A 17,384-nucleotide genomic window follows, 5' to 3' on the forward strand; every position below is an offset into this window, starting at 1 on the left:
AAAAGCTCTAAATCGGAGATTAAGATTCTCATGGTACCAGACAGACTTAACATACAACCCATATGTCACACACTGGAGGGTGTGCAAAGAAAATGTGGCACCAATGAAACACCACACCTACTTATTCGAAATATGAACTAGAGAAGATCACAGTACCTCTTTGTAGTGATTTTTCTGCCATTAACCACTTTAGTAGAAGTTGATATAGATTTGTAGTTGCCCATCCCACCGCCACCAAATGCCGTGGAAGAGAATGAAGTGAGGCCCCCGTGACCTAGTGAACCAAAGGAAGTGAATCCTGTAGGAAAACAGGAAAGAAAGATTAGAGACTAGTACGTCCACTGTTGATTTAATGCACACATTTTCATCAGAGCCACAGGGCAGGAGGAACCCCCCCGTTTACAAAGGGTTCTGCTGGGCTTCCCTGCACTTCACCCTACTGAAGGGGAGCAACTTGATGCCATGCATCTCACAGGAATGGAGCAAATTTCCCGCCACAGATGGGCAAACCCAACTTGCTTCTGACTTGCTCCCTGTAATTGTGACCACAGGGAATAAAAATCTGAATTATTAAAAAGTTGAAATAACTTTAGAAAGAATACCACAAAGAATTATCTGGAATAGCACGGGTCTGCAGTTCACGGACTAATTCTCAATTACATGGTGATCGACTACGGACACTGACTTCCACAGCCACACCAAAGCAAGCCAACTTCGACGTTGAGACTGCTTGCTTGTTGAAGAACTTACCTACCTGTCCCACTCCAAAAGGTCCACATCACAGCACACGTCCCACACTCCCTAACAACTCTTCCTGAGGATCCTTAAAGGTAAGGACTGCGTCCCGTCCCACACACATTTCTTAAATGAAGTACTGTTGTGGTATTTTTAACCAGCTCTATTTTACTCTCCCTTACACTTGAGCACATCACATGGCCTCTAACGAAAGGATGTGCTGGACGGAAGTGCACCGACACCTGCCCTGTGTAACCAAGTCCAGCCAGCATTTGAGGAGAAGGGCCCTCGCAGGTGCGCTGTGTGGGGACCTGTACAAGGAGCACAGCCAGTGCTCACCCCAGAGCATTTAAACAAAACTGAGCACCAGAAACACGGCAGCTCCTCTGTTAAGAGGAACTGGGCAAGCTTCAAAGAAAAGCTACGGTTACAATTCTTCAGGTGAAACACAGGGTTGCATCAGGCCGTGTGCACGTGACTGCAGCTGGTGGACGGCCTCTACATCAACAGCTAAGCTCCGTGCGGCAGGGCGAACGCAAGTGACCACACCTCACCTGGGGACTCAGCTTGGCTCTGGTCACACACAGACCTCATTAAAGCCCCACCTCCTGACCCCATCAACCTGGACTCTCCTAAGATACTGGAATTTTTTTAACTGCTGAGGTTCGATAAAAAAGGATTTAGTGAGATTGTCTAAGTGGGTTATCTCACAGTTATTTATCTCAAAACACCTTACTCCTTCTAACCAGCAATTTCATTAAATGCTGGCCGCCTTTAACAGTTAAGATCAGAAGTAGGTTTTCAAGTATAACATTCTTGGGAAGATTAGGGAAAAAATGTAGGTTACTAAGCACAGATTTGTTTAGTTAGTACCTGTATCAAAAGAAGAAAATCCCCCTCCAAAAGAGGGAAATCCACTGAAAGCGGAGAAAAACGACCCCGTGCCTCGGTTCCGGCTTCCGCGGGGGCCCCTTCGATTCCCAAAGAAGTCCTCAAACGGGTCTTCTAAAAACAAACAGAAGTGCTTTGTGAAATCTTGATTCAATTTTGCTTTTTCACAGGAGAGCTTCAATAAGGGTTAATGCTTTATGATACACTGTTCCATTAGGAACAAAAAACTTACCAAGAAATTACAACAATGTAGCCTATCAACAGAGCAGCCAAAAGTCCATCTAACCAGCACTTTTACTTACTTGTTTAATGCAACTAAAGCTAGAATACATCGGGGATTTAAAACAAACAAAAAAACACAACACTATATATAAATATAACACTCAAGGTCATTAATCTGCACTACAGACTTGGACAGAGAGCTGTTTTAACACAGCTTTTTACTGAAAGTTCTGGTAGACACTGTCCCAGCTGACACCATTTAAAAGGTCAGGATGATTTCACACCTAAGTAGTCATACTGCATGGAGTCTGGGCTGCCTTCTCCAAAGTCATTCAGGAATAAAAACAAAAATGGATTCTTCTAACGTATTTACTTATAACGCAAGAGAATGCTGTAGCAAAGTGAGGCAAAATTTAACAGCTGGTGATTCTGGGCCAAGTGCTAAGGAATCCCTTTTACTTTTCTGTAAGCCTGACATCTCAAAAAAATTTTAGAAAGGATTAGCTGAAGTCAAATCTGAATAAATGTTAATTGGCAGACACTACATTATACTTTAATAGAAAATTACTAACGTGAATAGGCATCATATTACTACCGGAGATACCAAAATGCTCCTGAAAATAAAAATAAGATTAGCCTTGACAGTTCAGGGGCTTTTTTTGGTTATTATCATCAATCAGTGAGCACCTACTGAAAACATGAATTATACAAACTTCTTAAAAAATTCACTGGGCTTTCCTGGTGGCACAGTGGTTGAGAGTCTGCCTGCCGGTGCAGGGGACATGGGTTCGAGCCTTGGTCTGGGAAGATCCCACATGCCGCGGAGCAACTGGGCCCGTGAGCCACAATTACTGAGCCTGCGCGTCTGGAGCCTCTGCTCCGCAACAAGAGAGGCCGCGACAGTGAGAGGCCCGCGCACCGCGATGAAGAGTGGCCCCCGCTCGCCGCAACTGGAGAAAGCCCTCGCACAGAAACAAAGACCCAACGCAGCTAAAAATAAATAAATAAATTTATTAACAACAACAAAAAAGTGTCCATTAAGAATGATAGCTAATTTTAAAGAAAAAAAGAAAAAAAAGAAAAAAGAAAAATAAAAACAAGGACTCCTGATGGATGAGTAAGGTAGAAATGCATGTCGGGGAAAGAGAAAAAAGCAACCCATGACACACAAACTACAGAATCAGCACGGCATATTTTTAAGACAAGGCAAGGGTGACCAAAGCAGGAAGTTAATGCATTTGAGTAGTAAAATGAAAAGAAAATAAAAGTAAATAGAAAAGTTAACACACAGTGAGCACGAAACCAAGTAGAAATTGAGATTCATGGTGCACTCATGCTTACAGACAAACGTGACCTGAGCAGCATACTACACCCCCAGGGTAACTGGCAGTGACCTGAAAGGATGTGCGAGAGGTTACGTGCGCTGTTGGTCACAGACCCCGAGGAATGACCAAGGGCCAGGCAAGGCCAAGGCAGCTTAAGGAACGCTCAGAATGGGGGCGAGGAAAGGGGTGGCAAAACGACATGGCCGCACTCGCCTAGAGCCCGCGCTCTGCAACAAGAGCAGCCCCCGCTCGCCGCAGCTACAGAAAGCCTGCACTCAGCAACGAAGACCCAACGCGCCCAAAAATAAATAAAATTCTTTTAAAAAGCAAAAAAGAAAAAAACCTACAAGGCCTCTCTTAAATAAGCAAGCTATGCAAAGTACACGAAAACAGGCCTGAAGAAGCAAACATTTAGAAAACCTGGTCACTGGTGGCCTGTCGAGAGATCTAGAAAGAAGGCAGTGCTAGAGGGAGGAGGAGTGAACGTGTCCGCACAGAGACCAGGTCCACCGCCCCACAGGGGACCCGAGCCCCCGGCAGTACTGGGCAAGGGCTGCTGCTGTGAACAAGGAAGCCCCAGGGCCTGCTGGTCTTGGCTTAATTCCCACTTCCACAGTAGACGCCACCGTTTTCAAACACAATTTTAAGAAATTCATTTACCAGCTACCTTGTGAACAGGGCTTACAGTCCCATTATTACCATATTTAGAAGTGCAAGTAGAAAAATGAACCATAAACTTTATCTAGAGCTGGAGACATTTTGTAAATTTCTTCAGAGACTTTATCCTGTTCAAATAAAACACAAGCATTCTATTTACTAAGTCACCTTTTACCTTATTATTGTGGCCTACACACCTGCAGTGACACACTCTCTATAGATCCGATCTACAAGATGGCAGATAATTCACATTCTTATGTTACAACCACCCACGTTAAGACACAGAAACATAATGCAACAAGTACAGTTTAAGCTCCCAGCGCAGTAATTTTCTCTTTCAAGGAGTAGCCGTTAAGAAGACTCTACAGGGCCAGCTTCAGATTCTCACGACCCATATACGAATTCCTAAACGATGTGTTGTTGTGCACGCTCTAAAAGTTTATTTTACACTGAATCATGTTGTTTGTGTCCTTCTGCAGTGTTCCTTTTGTTACTGCTGTAACAATTAGTTATGTTACAATTTAAGGTTCATACAGCAACTAAATCTTTAAAGGTTGTTCACAGGGCTTTTGAGACCAACTTAAACCAGTGTCCATGTGATACCACCGCTAAACAAACGGTTTTAATTTGTTTACATGAAGCTAAATTAAGCCTTTCATAATTATAAAATCACCTTCTTCAGAAGCTACTTCAAAAGATGGTTGAGTAGTATGTTGTAAGAATAAGGCCAGCTAGCTTTTCAATTACATTTTCTTGTACTTTTGTATTCTTTTATTTTTAAAATCTTTTATCTTGCATATTTTTCTATTATACAGCCTAAATATGACTTTCTACAATTCAAGTAGTCACCGAATTTTAACGTGTAATTTCAGATACTACAGTTAACCCTAAAAATGAAAAGTCTCATTTGTAACAGTCATGGTGACACCAAAAAACACATTAAAAAAAAAAGTCATGACCACAGCGATGTGTTGGTAACAGGCGCCACTGTGAGGTCAGGCAGGTCCCTATTAGGAGCTCCCCGTCACTGGCGGCTGCTGGTTTGCGGAGCACGGGTCATAGGCTTTTACGATCTTCAGCCCCCCAAGCTAAATGCAATTTTTAAAGACCCTTCAATCCAGCAATTCAATTCTACTTCAGGGAAATCAACTCATCAAACATGGAAATAACTTACTATACTAAAGGAGTCCAAAGCATTTATAGTGAAAACTGAAACTTACCTAATTTTCCAAAAGAGTAAATGAATGGAGAGCATGTTAAGTCCAAGTATTTGAATAGTCATCAAGTTTACGCTTTAGAAAAAGGCATAAGAGAACATATATATATACACACACACACACACACACACACACACACACACACATCCCAACTGTAGTATCTGAAAAATGTTGACAGTGGACTTTCAATTGGTGGTAAGACAAAGGTTGATTCCCCCCTCCTTCCTTTTATCTCATTTACGTTGTCCAATTTCTTACGTTGAGCCTGTGTTATATTATTATTTTTGAGGTTAAAAGGGGCAAATACTGCATTTACTTTAGAAATAAGTTTTAATAAGACATGTCAACATAACCAAATATTCTACCAAGTACTTTTTTACTTTCACTCCCCCAGGGATACAGAACCACACGGCCAGCCGAGGTGCCTGATGGGCAAAGGGAATATGGACCAGGTGGAAGAAGGAGGTAGTTACAAACAGCAGCTACGACCACAGGCTCTGTTACAGAAACAAGGGCTGGAACTGCCGGGTGTATTTCCTCCTAATTTCGTTATGAATACTTTGTGCATACATGTTATTCATAAATACTAAGCACAACTTTGTTTTCTTGCCTCTTTTACCCCCTTATCACATCACATCACATCAAGTGCAGGCTTTGTATCACAGTGTTTCAGCTATAGGGCACCAAGGAGAAAGGTAAGTTCAAGGACCTGACCTCCTATTTGGGAGAAAGGTTAGCACATTCTCGATTACATGCAGGACAGCCATCGCGTTAGGCACGATTATGATCTTGCTATTGTCTCTATTTGGAAATTAAGCATGGTTCAAGGAGATAACGAGTGTGGGTGCCGAGCTGGGAAGGAGTGGACGGCTTCTGTGTGTCAACCTGAAGGGGCCACAGCACCCAGCTATTGGGGGCGTCTCCAAGGGTGTTCTCGGGTGAGATGACCGCCCAGTGAGCAGAGCAGACTGGCCTCCCCAAGGTGGGTGGGCCCCATCCCATCAGCCAAAGGGCTGACTAGACCAGAAGGCCAACCCCCACCCCTCTAAACACAAGAGAATTCTCCTGCCTGATGGCTTCTGAACCGGAACACTGATGGCACTTCTAGCCTGATGGAGTCAAACTGGGGCATCAGCTCTGCAGATTTTCAAAGTGTCCATCTTCATAATCAAATGAGCCAATTCCTTATACTAAATTTCTTCAGAGAGAGATATAGAGATACACACCCTGTTGGATCTGTCTCTCTGGACTACCTAATAAAAGACTTTCTAAGTTCTGTATCCTTGGTCATTTTAGAAGAGTCTTTAGCCAGGCCTTTATCCTGTAACAATGCTGTGCTGTGAGATACAAACATTACAGGAAACAGGCACATACCTATCCTATGATTTAACTCTTTCTTTTCAGTGTCTTAGGCATCCTGGATCAAACACACCTCTACAACTTGGTAAGATCCTGCTCTTCTCTCAGAAGTACTAAACACAGTCCCTGAAGGTGACATTTGCAAAACACTAAACTGACCAACACCCTAAGTAACGATGTCAAACTTACGACAAAAAATACACTGCACTGAATGCTGTGAAAAAATTAAGCGCAAGATGGAACAAACGTTTACACGCATACATACACAGAGGAAGACTTAAGGAAAAAGCTAAGTGCAAAGACGTTGAGACCCATGCATTTCCTTAAATTTTACCAAAATTCAGTATCTGATAGAACAGTAACCACACCACAACAGTTGGCTGAAACCAACTCAAGCCAAATACTGAAGTCCACACCAAACGCCAACAGAAGCAAAGCCAAGTGCCATGATTATGAGCACTCCTCCCTCTGTCCTGAAGGAAACACTGCAGTGAACACAAAACCCAAGCAAGGGAGAGGCCTGCACTGGTGACTCAGGGCAGCCGCCGGTCCCTTCCCACGGCCACACGCCATCAAGTTCCCAGGCACACACAGAAAACCGCACAAAAAAGGAGACGCCGTAAACTCGAAAAAGCATCCTGGGCCTTTCAAACAAAGGAAAATCACACGGCGCTACTACCGTTTCAAAGCTCAACTACAGCAGCCCTTCGGAAGGGGAAACACTTGCAGTCCAAAGGCCAAGGGGAGCAGACAGACTTCAACGGGACTCTCCCAGCTAATCCCAACACCACAAACAAAAACCAAAACACTCCTTTCACGACAACTTCAAGTTTTAAAATGTTTTTTTCTCACATATTCAGAAGTAGAAAACAAGATATTTGAAAAGAATCTGAAACAGAAACGGGAGCAAATCAGAAACACAGCCATAGCGTGATAGAAGATTGGAGCCCTGGGGAGGATGGGTTTGGGACACCTCTCCGTGGCTGAACCGGCATCTGGTGGTGCCTGGCGCTAAACAGTAAGCAGATAATATATGCCAAATGAACATCACACTTTCAACTCTGCACACAACTATTTTGTTACAAAATGCAGTTTCTAGCTACATCACAGGTCTGGTAGGAGCACTGTAGTTTCTAATGATTACAGAACTCTGTCCAAGCCAAGGATCCCAAATACACACACTGGACCCAAATCGTCCCACTTCAGACGCCAGCAGAGGTCTGGGGCTCCCTGAGACTCTCTGTCCCTCAGAGTCTGTGAGGGTCAGTGTGTGGCCCGTCTCGCCAGGGTCCCTTCTCTCTCTTGGTGCCACCCGTCCCCTCACAAACCACTAGGGAGCCACCCAGCCAGTGGCCTGCCCTCGCCCTGCACCTGAGGCCAGGGGAGCACCACTCCAGGAGGAAGGGAAGGAGAGCAAGCCCTACACGGACTCGGGGAGCTCTGCCCTGGCTGGCGCCGGGAGCTCCATTAACACCCTCAAAACCAGCTCGCGGCAGGTGCTGGCTTCCCCGGGGGAGATGATCCGAACCTCGCGGCTGCTGCTCTCGTGGCCCAGAAAACCACCGAGCGCGACCTTCTCAGGAAACCCTCTCCCCTCCCGCTGGGGCTGGGCTGGGGCGGGGTCTGGGTCAGAGGAACACGAGGCCCACCAGCACGGCACCCGCCCTCGCCCAGCTATCTTCACACGCCTGCTCCCCGTTCCGACAGAGGACTTCCCAAACACGGACAGAGCCACCCTCCGGTCCTCCTGGCCTCCTGGCCCCAGCACCCCTCCCCCAGCGTGGGGGCCCAGGGGCTCAACAGGGGCTTCGCAGTCGTTTTAAGTCTCGTGGAAAGTGTTTTTCTTTTAACTCCTTTAGCAGGAAACTTCACACGCTGTCTGGTATGGACCTGAAGCCTTACTCCTTGCCGCCTTTCCAATTCCTCGCGTGCAGGTCAGTGCAGGCGGAGCCTGGGCCCACGGGGACGGGGGCACGCTGGCCGCCGGGTCTCAGGCCCACCCGGGGGGGTCACCACCCGGGCCCTGCCTCTCCCAAGGGCCTCTCCCACTGCCGCAGGCTACACTCTCCCATGTCCGGCTTCTCTCGGCGTGTCTAACTTCAAAGGCTTCCCCTTTCAAAATGTGCTGCTCCTAAACCGCAGAACAAGTCTTCACACGTTATAGGGTGAACGGGGCCCCCATCGATGCGGCCTTCCTAACCCCCAGGCCAGTGACCGTGACCTCATGTGGGAAGTAGGGCCTCTGCAGACGATCCAGTTACAAGGAGCTCTCTCGGGTGGCCCTGATGCCATGTCACTAGTGTCCTTATAAAAAGGGACATCTGGACATGCAGAGGGAACACGACGTGAAGACACAGAAAGAACCATCTGAGGCCACCAGAAGAGGCCTGGGGAGGGACCCAGGCAGGCCGCACCCTGTCTCAGGCTCCAACCTCGGGGTCTACTGTTCCCGCCGCTTGGACACTAGCACAGGCGCTGCCTCGGGCTGTGACACGGCTTCCGCGTGGAGGGTGGCCTGCAGGGCGTCCCAGGCCCCTGCGCATCTCCACTCACCTCCACAACGGCCGCGGGGAGCTGCCCAAGGACCGTCGGGCACTGGCAGCAGGAAGTCTTTATTCCAGACACACCGTGGGCAGGGAGTCAGCGCCCTGCTCACCGCACCGCGTCCTCACACCCCTCGGGCCCCCGGGGGCCCGTCCTCACTGGAGGCGGCCTCCAGGCCCTTGCTGGGGAGCTCGCCCCCGCCCCGCCCCGCCCACCCCGCCGGGCGCGAGCTCCTTGCTGCCCTCCTGCACCGCCTCCTCCTCGGGCGCCAGCTGCTCGCGGGCCGCCTCCCCGACCCTGGAGGGGGACGGAACGACCGGCTCTCGACCCCCCACGCCTGGCCGCGCCCCTCCCTCCGCAGCCCCGCCTGCCTGCGCTGCACCCACGCCCCCTCCTCTCCCCCGCTCGGCCGGGTGCCCATGCACGACCCGAGCCCGCGCGGAGGGGACACGAGCCAAGTGAACTCACTCTCGCTCTCGGGAAGAGGCTTTCGGTTTCAGAGCTTGGTTTTGGCTATCCAACCAGACTGTGCAAGTCGGGAGAAAGGTCTCCCAGACAGCATTTCCTGCTAGGCCTGTAATGGTCAAAGCTTTTCTATCTTAGAGCATCATTCTACCGAGTAACGGCATCCTTCAATAATAAACAAATGAAGGGATCATCCTAATTCACGTCAGTATAATCCCTGCTCATTAATTTTTTCCAATTAACACGCCCCTAAGGCTCGTTTTGTGCGTGCCCTACGTTCTGCGCGTACCCTACGTTCTGCGCGTGCCCTACGTTCTGCGCGTGCCCTACGTTCTGCGCGTGCCCTACGTTCTGCGCGTGCCCTACGTTCTGCGCGTGCCCTACATTCTGTGCGTGCCCTACATTCGGCAAAGTCGGCCTTCATCCTCCACTGCAGAGCCAGTCTTCGGCGTCTCAGAAATGCTCTCCCCTCCCTCTCTGGGAAGGCGTCTGTCGAGGAGGCTTGCGTCTATCTGCAGGCCCGCAGGCCCACGGCCTCCTCCCGCCACATAACAGTCCTTGCAGCGTGGCGGTCTGTGCAGCACCCCTCAGGCCTCAGTCCTTCCCACCAGCTCTGGTTCTTCAAGCCTCCTCCCCTTTCATCTGGGGAGTCTGAAGTCAAGAGGGTTTTATACTCTGATAAACGCAAAGTGAAGCTCAGAATGTCTTTTAACAGGTTTTGAGCTACTCTTTTTGGTTTTTTTGGAAAACGGAAGCGCAAAAAAGTCGGTCGTGTGAAAAATTATGAAAAAATAACACACTACTATAAATGGACGCTATAACCGGGTTGATTTGGATACTGAGAAACATCAACTAAATCACTGCCAAAGCAGAAAAACCCCAACCCTACGTTCACTCAGCTCTGCACTGAACATACCGCCATCGGGGCACACTGTCACGTCATACCTGCAGTAGCCGCGGCGCAGATTCTCTTCCTGTGTGCAAACCCTGAGAGCCTGAAAACGGAAGTCACCTAGAACACCTACAAGAATGGACTGGACAAGTTATCACTGCCACACCAATCACGAGAAACATATGGGAAATGCCTAGTGCTAAAACGTGAGCAACGCAGTATCTCAAACAGAGGGCCTGAGAGTCTAGATCTACAGGAAGACTAGGTCTCTCCTAAACTGGACTCTGAATCCAACGGAAGAAATTTCCACCGTACATCCTGCAATCTGTAACTCTTCTAAGTGAATTACAGATACACATAAAGATTTCTTTATATACACAAACCTCAATTTAGAAGATGTGGAAGTCAGTACTCATAATGGGTAAGGACCACATGTTACTTAACTCATCCACATCTGATTATCATCTCTATCCCTTCTTTACTCTAGAAAGAGCGGCTCAAGGAAAATCATTTTTAATGAGAAACCTTGGCCTGTCAGATTTTTTTCCCAAGGAAAACAAAACCTGGCTACTGTTCAAGCACTAAGGGGCTCTTCCCTTGAGAGGCCCTGTGAGTGATGAAGCGGCACGTATGCGCCGCCGGCCACGGCCCTGGCGAGGGCAGCCTGCTCTGCCTTCTCTGCCACCCCCCTCACAGCTCGAGGTGGCAGACACCGGGCCAATTTCACCCAGCACCTGCCCTGCTCCCCCAAAATAACACATCTGGAGCTCCCTAAAGGTTGTAATGAGACACAAGGTAATTTTAAGATGGGAAAGATCATTAAAACTGTTTGTGTTTTTCTTACAGTAAGATATTTTACCAATATAAGGGGAAATTAATAAAGGACATAATTATATTTCATATCATATTTATAGGGAGCCTTCCCAATACATATTTCTGCTTATGGTAGAAGCAATTAATGCAAAAAATAAAGTCTTCAAAAAAGACATAGTCTCCTGCCCCATCCCACTGGAACACTCCCCTGCTTAGCTTTTGTTGTTACACTTGTCCGTGAAAACGCTAAATATACACTAGTATACATACATACCTTTCCTCCATAAGCTACTTCCTTAGAAAGTAAAGCCATAAAATAGTAAAAAATAAGGAAACGCAGAAACTAACACACTGTTGTAAACCAATTATACTCCAATAAAGATGTTAAAATAAATAAATAAGGACAGTCTCTCTGAATCCCCATCTGAAATAAACTGAAGGACTGCACCATGTAAAAGGCCCACCACCTACCAGACACGGTAGCGCCTTACTCCTCTTCATGCCTGCATGGGCAGGGTCCACTGGTGCCCCTGTGTTAGCTGTAGACAGAACTGCTGTTCTTGTCTCCCTCCTGAGGGGCTGCAGGTGGCGTTCAGTCTTCTCAACCAGGCTCCAGGCAATGAAGGGAGCAAACACAGGGTATGTCTCCCCCTCCAGGAGCCAAAGACAACAGTGGCCTCAGCAGCACACGCTGAATGAACCCTGACCTCTCGAGCCACCCAGCACACCGGACGTTCCCGACACCAGACCCTAACATGAGTTCCCGACACTCTGCCTCTAGTCGGGCACCAGGACCAAGAGGTGCAGCGGATGGGAAACCCTCTCCTACAATGAAACAGCAGCTAGAGCAGCACAGTCTCCTTTGGCAAAGCTGTTCTCTCAAAGATGAACATCTGTGACGCCTTGCTCTAGAGGTGTCCTTTCTTTCCAAAAACTGCAAACTCAATAGTCCTAACACCACAATTAGAAAAACAAAAACAAGTTTATAGATCAAATGTCTTCTGAACAACATCTGCCTCGATGCTTAGTGTTTTTAACCAGACTATTACACGGCAAATTCACATAGAATGCATTGTCCGACCAGGAACAGCATTTCTGAGCCCCAAGTGTCCACATCCTTCCCATTGCAGAGGTAGTTCATCAGAGGCAAACACAGCCAAGGAAATGAGTACATTAAAGCCTTTATTATGTAAACACGCAAGGTGTAAATTCAGAAAAATATTCTGAAGGGAGAAGGAAAAGGGGTTTAGTTAAACTCCTGCACTGCTCAGACAGCAAGTTTAAGGACAAGCTACAACTGTGATTAAACAGAACGGGTATGTCTGTCTTCGAGAGTCACGGACACATTATGTAACCAACGACCCAGAACGATGAACTTACCGAAGAAGTCGAATGAAAATGGGTCCCTTCCACCAAAAAATTCCCTGAAGACATCATCTGGGTTTCGGAATGTGAAGCCAAACCCACACGCACTGTCGAAATGACTTCCACCTACAGAAGCAAGCACAGATGTCAGTTACGGATTCCTGCTCGCAGCTGACACACAATCACTTGTCTACAGGACATTATATTTCAATACAAACCATGATCTAAAAAAGGAAAATGTTTCATAAACCTGAGGCTCTCTCAAGCCCTACCGAGATCAAAACCACCTGAGCCCAGAGCTGGGAAATGTGCTTGGACGTCAGCGTTCCTGAGCTGCACACAGCGCCCGAGGACTTTCTCACCATCTCTAAATGTGTCATCAGCACACAATATTACACTGTTCTTATTCTTTGTCGTGAAACTTCATGTAAGCCAAGCACATAAACTCTCACTCATACGTGTGTACGGTCGGTTTGGAGCGTGAATGTCCAAATGCCGACTGTGGAGCCGGCAGGACAGCAGATCACTGCAGGAACTTTTCATCAAAAATACACACGTCTAGGTCTCACCACCAGAGGCAGTTACTTAGGTGGTTATTTAGTTTTTCGAAAGAATCTTTTTTTTTAAACCCTAAGGATATTTTGACACATCAGGTACTGCTCTCAGGGTACAAACTCTTGACGCGAGGTTTTACAGTATTTCCTATCTACAAAATGTACACCAATATACACTTCCTAGTATAACAAAGAGATTTTCAATAGGCTTTTTCCGTGTTACCAATTTCTCCTTCCTTCCCCCATCCAGCCCACCCTCCAGACTGCATCCGTATTTATTGAAACATGAGTGTCCAAGAGAAATAACACACTGAACCCCCATAAGACCCTTTGCCATCAGACCACCTCCTCTGGTCACTACAAGGCCAAGAGAAAGACCAACATGTACACACATACCTCCACCACCACTGTTTAATCCTTCTTTGCCGTATTTGTCATAGATGTCCCGTTTTTTAGCTATAAATTTAAAAAGACAAGTCAGTAAAGACCAAGTTGTTCTTTTTCCTCAAAATTCAATAAAGTGTTTCCAAAGTTGTAAACCAAAGACCCGCTGTGGTTCTCAATTTCCACGATCAGTTTTAAAGAGCTAGGCCTCCCTTACTGTAGATGAAAAGGTGAAAGACGGAACATCTAAGTGCTTCTCTCCCTTAAAAACAACTCGAAACGTTTTTAAGTACTGTCAAGTTTAAAACATTTATTTCACTCTACTGCTCACCGCGCCCATGCATACTACATCAAAACCCCAATAGAAAGTTGCAAAACGATTCCAACCCTAGACATGTACCTTCTTACTACAAAATCCAACTGGGGGATAAGATCTGTGGCACAAAGAGAAACAGGACAGGGTCTTGGTGAGGGCAGAAAAGAGATGAACTAAATAACAGCCAGAGTAAGAGCCAACCCAAAGCCTACAGCTTTATCACCCTGGTTTAAGGCAAGAGCCCACCCAAGCCTTGATGATGGTCTACTATCCCTGGTCATCTTATCATTTATGCTCTAGAATAAAAACAACCACGATGCAGCCCTGCTCAGACATATAGGTTCTTTTGATACACGATGTGTGTTCCCCTAAAATCTCAAGTTCTACAAAATCGTGTGGTAAAATAACAGGGGTTTATGGGGGAAACAAGCGTAGAAGCAAACCATTTACAGCCAGTTTCTGGTAATCAGAGACTTGTAAGAACAGTCACTGTGTATCTGTGAAGGTAACTCCTGGGATTGAAGGCTGAGTAAGAGAAGGTGAAAAATACACTCCCCCTCACCAAAAAAAGAAAAACAAAAAAACAGCATTTTTATGGGAGTTGAAAGGTTCTCTTTCTACCGAAAATCAAGCTTGACTTCAGTCCTCCCTTTTTCTCACGCTCCTGGTCCGTGAGATCCACAAACCTGGGCGTGCTGGACGAGCACACACACACCGGGACGATGATGACGATAACAAGGACAAACGTCACTCGTGAGACAGGACGACTAGGCCTTCCTTCAAAATAAAGGCGGAGGGGCTGTTAGGACCTAAGCAAGATGGTCCCGCGTTAACACGGCTGTCAACACGGGTGACGGTCACATGGAGCTGGTTCTAAAATCAGAACTCTCTTTTAACAGTGAACCTGGCCACATGTAGCGACACTTGGAGCAAAGGGTCCACTCCCTGTGGTCGGTGAGTCCGCCTCTCATCTTTTACATGTCTCTGCCTCGACTCATACCAGGCCCTCCAGTACCGCTTCCTGGCAAGGTGGCGTCAGCAGTTCTCCAGTTTTCTCACAAAGTTCCACAGTCTTCTCCCTACCACACGGCCCACACACAACGGTTCTCTTACCAAGAACCTGGGGAATCTATCTGGCTGACAGCTACCTTCCGCGTGACCCCTGAAACTAAGCCAGCAGATCTGACTTTCAGTTCCATTCAATACCTAAGCTCTAGACCTGGGGAGGGAAACCTACCAGCTGCGAAGTCTGAACCTCAGCTGTACGCGCGATGCCGGATTTCCTGACACGCAGGAGATCCTTCCAAGCAGAAGCCAGCACATTCACACAGGGTGTTCAGTAGGGCAACGGGGATGAGAGGTCACGACACCAACTGCACAGCTGGCCTCCAGCGCACCCACAGTGACCCAGACAGATTCCCGCGACCTGACCTGTCCCGTCAGTCCCCAGACCAGGGGTCAGGACTGCTTTAAAAGAGCCACCCCAGGAGAAGTCTGGAGGCCAGGGTGCCTCACAGCACTCAGGCTAACCTACCGAGTGGCTGCCAGGAACAGGAATGTCAAATCTGCACAAGAAAAACCTCCTTCTCATTGTCCCAAACCTCACTCAGCCATCCCTCCGTCTGCAGGCCCTGGGGAGGGCACAGCCCCCATGCTGGGCTACTCACCATCTGACAACACCTCATACGCCTCAGCTACTTGTTTGAATTTTCTCTCCGCTTCTTCTTTATTCTCAGGATTTTTATCTGGATGCCACTTCAGTGCCAGTTTCCTATATCTTAAAAGGAGTAAAAGGGTACTGATCAATCCAATGTCCAGAAAGCCAGTGGGCTTTGAAACATAATTAAGCAAAAAAATGACAGCTGCAAACTAGTGAGATTAACCTTAGTTTCTGTTGTAACATCTCCCTTTCTGCCAGAATGAAAAAAAAAAACATTCCAAAATCGACAGCATAACACAAACCCACCTCTAGAGATAAAAAAACGTTTTTAAAATGTGTGAGGACCAAAGTACGGGCAGCGTGCACTAATGGTGCTAAGGGTGAGAAAATGGAGCACGTGCAAAGGCCTTGCTCCCTGAGAGAAAACAGCCAACGTGACTGTCCCTATCCCTATGTCCCCATCGCCTGACCAGCCCATTACTTTCGCATCAGTGGGCGAAGGTGGGCCACTGGCTACAGCACAGTGGAATATTCCAGCATCTTTCACGACTTGAGATTTGAATTCAAGATTCACTTAAAGATTCCATGACCAAGGTCGGTCTGCTCCGTGGTTCCAATTAACATTAACAAGTACATGCTTTCCAAAAAACAAAAAAAAATCCTCTTTTCTAATTAGCTACACATAAGCAGTGTACATTTCAAAGGGGGGGCCGGGGGGACGTGAGACGGGGAGAGGGCGTGCTCCTTAAAAATCTATGACTAGAATACAAACCGACAGTCCTTCTAACACTTGGCAAGTTATTAATGTAAGGCTGCTGTGGTTCAATTTAATTTCAGCATTTTAATCAAAAACCTCAGCTTAACTTATTAAAATCGGATTAAAGCTGGAATCTAATGATAAAACAGTACTTTATTATTAAATCACTGTGGACCTAACCATGCAGTAGCAGACCAAAACCCCTCAAGTGCTACAAGCCCTCCATTTAAAAAAAGACAAACCATACAAGCAGCTAAAGAGAGAAAGAACTGGTTTGCACTAGCATGCTTGTGTGAAAGTGAAGAAATGTATGAGCATCCAGGATAAGGTTCAATTATCTATGCCTTGTGAAAGACTGCTAGATTTCCTTAGATTCAAGGTATAACACAGTGAGTTAAGGGGTACCATGCGTTCGCCTCTCCACTCCACTGCTTTAGTCACCCGGAGACGCCGTGCTCTAATCGTGTCTGGCACAATACAGGCATGATTTTCCATCAGTTAATACAAGTACTGTGCACATATTACGTTTATTTAAGAACAGTACAATTACTTCCAACTGTACCAAGCTGTTCTTGCTTGTAACCGTGAGCAAGCAGGAGAAACCCCACAGCCCACTGGTGACACAGCTCTAAGGTATGTCCTTGGCCGCCTGGTCCCCACTGTTTCTTGGCCAAGGTCTGACACAGGGATATTCTGCAAGCAGCTTCAGGTATGCCCAACGGCAGTCAACCTGCTGAATTAGTTGAGTATTTTTAAAAGAACGACCTGGTTCAAAAATCCTTCATTTCCATCTGCACACCTGAGTCTAGTAGTATCAACTTCATGAAGCCTTGAAAAGCTAGCTCCTACAACACAAACCAGAACCTGACTCCCTATTATTCCAGGCTTACGCATTAGTCTGGAGCTAGGCTAAAAATCTATCAACCTTCTGCTGTACGTTAACACTGAATTAAATTGACCCCAGTTTACCTTGAGAGCTGCCCGTGACCTGAGACTTGCCTCAGATGCCTCCCGTGGGCCAGGCCCTGATCACAAAGGTTCAGCCAGGACAGACAGTAGTGCCAGGCTCAAGCGTGAACGTGGACCAGGACAGGGTCATGCAACGGGAATCTTTAAGCAGCTACACCAAGGATGTTATGGTGACAACCCTACAAGCGCCAAGGCAGCTCCACTTCCAAGTCCAGCGTCAAAGTTCTTTGGGCTGATTTCACATCCTCAGTAAGTTTTT

At 47.0% G+C, this 17,384-nt stretch overlaps 1 protein-coding gene across 5 annotated transcripts in view; it reads right to left on the reverse strand.

The window, feature by feature from the left end:
• DNAJB6 (DnaJ heat shock protein family (Hsp40) member B6) overlaps positions 1-17,384 on the reverse strand; it is a 57,445-nt gene that overhangs the window by 21,703 nt on the left and 18,358 nt on the right. For all 5 annotated transcript variants that reach the window (XM_036864466.1, XM_036864467.1, XM_036864469.1 and 2 more), the window contains exons 3-7: positions 15,407-15,516; positions 13,436-13,495; positions 12,501-12,611; positions 1,609-1,740; positions 157-298 (exon numbers count right to left, since the gene is read on the reverse strand). In XM_036864466.1, the coding sequence (XP_036720361.1) occupies positions 157-298; positions 1,609-1,740; positions 12,501-12,611; positions 13,436-13,495; positions 15,407-15,516 (555 nt within the window). The remainder of the gene's footprint in view (positions 1-156; positions 299-1,608; positions 1,741-12,500; positions 12,612-13,435; positions 13,496-15,406; positions 15,517-17,384) is intronic.

Source organism: Balaenoptera musculus, chromosome 9, assembly GCF_009873245.2.
Source record: "Balaenoptera musculus isolate JJ_BM4_2016_0621 chromosome 9, mBalMus1.pri.v3, whole genome shotgun sequence".
In the NCBI taxonomy this organism is placed as follows: Eukaryota; Metazoa; Chordata; class Mammalia; order Artiodactyla; family Balaenopteridae; genus Balaenoptera; species Balaenoptera musculus.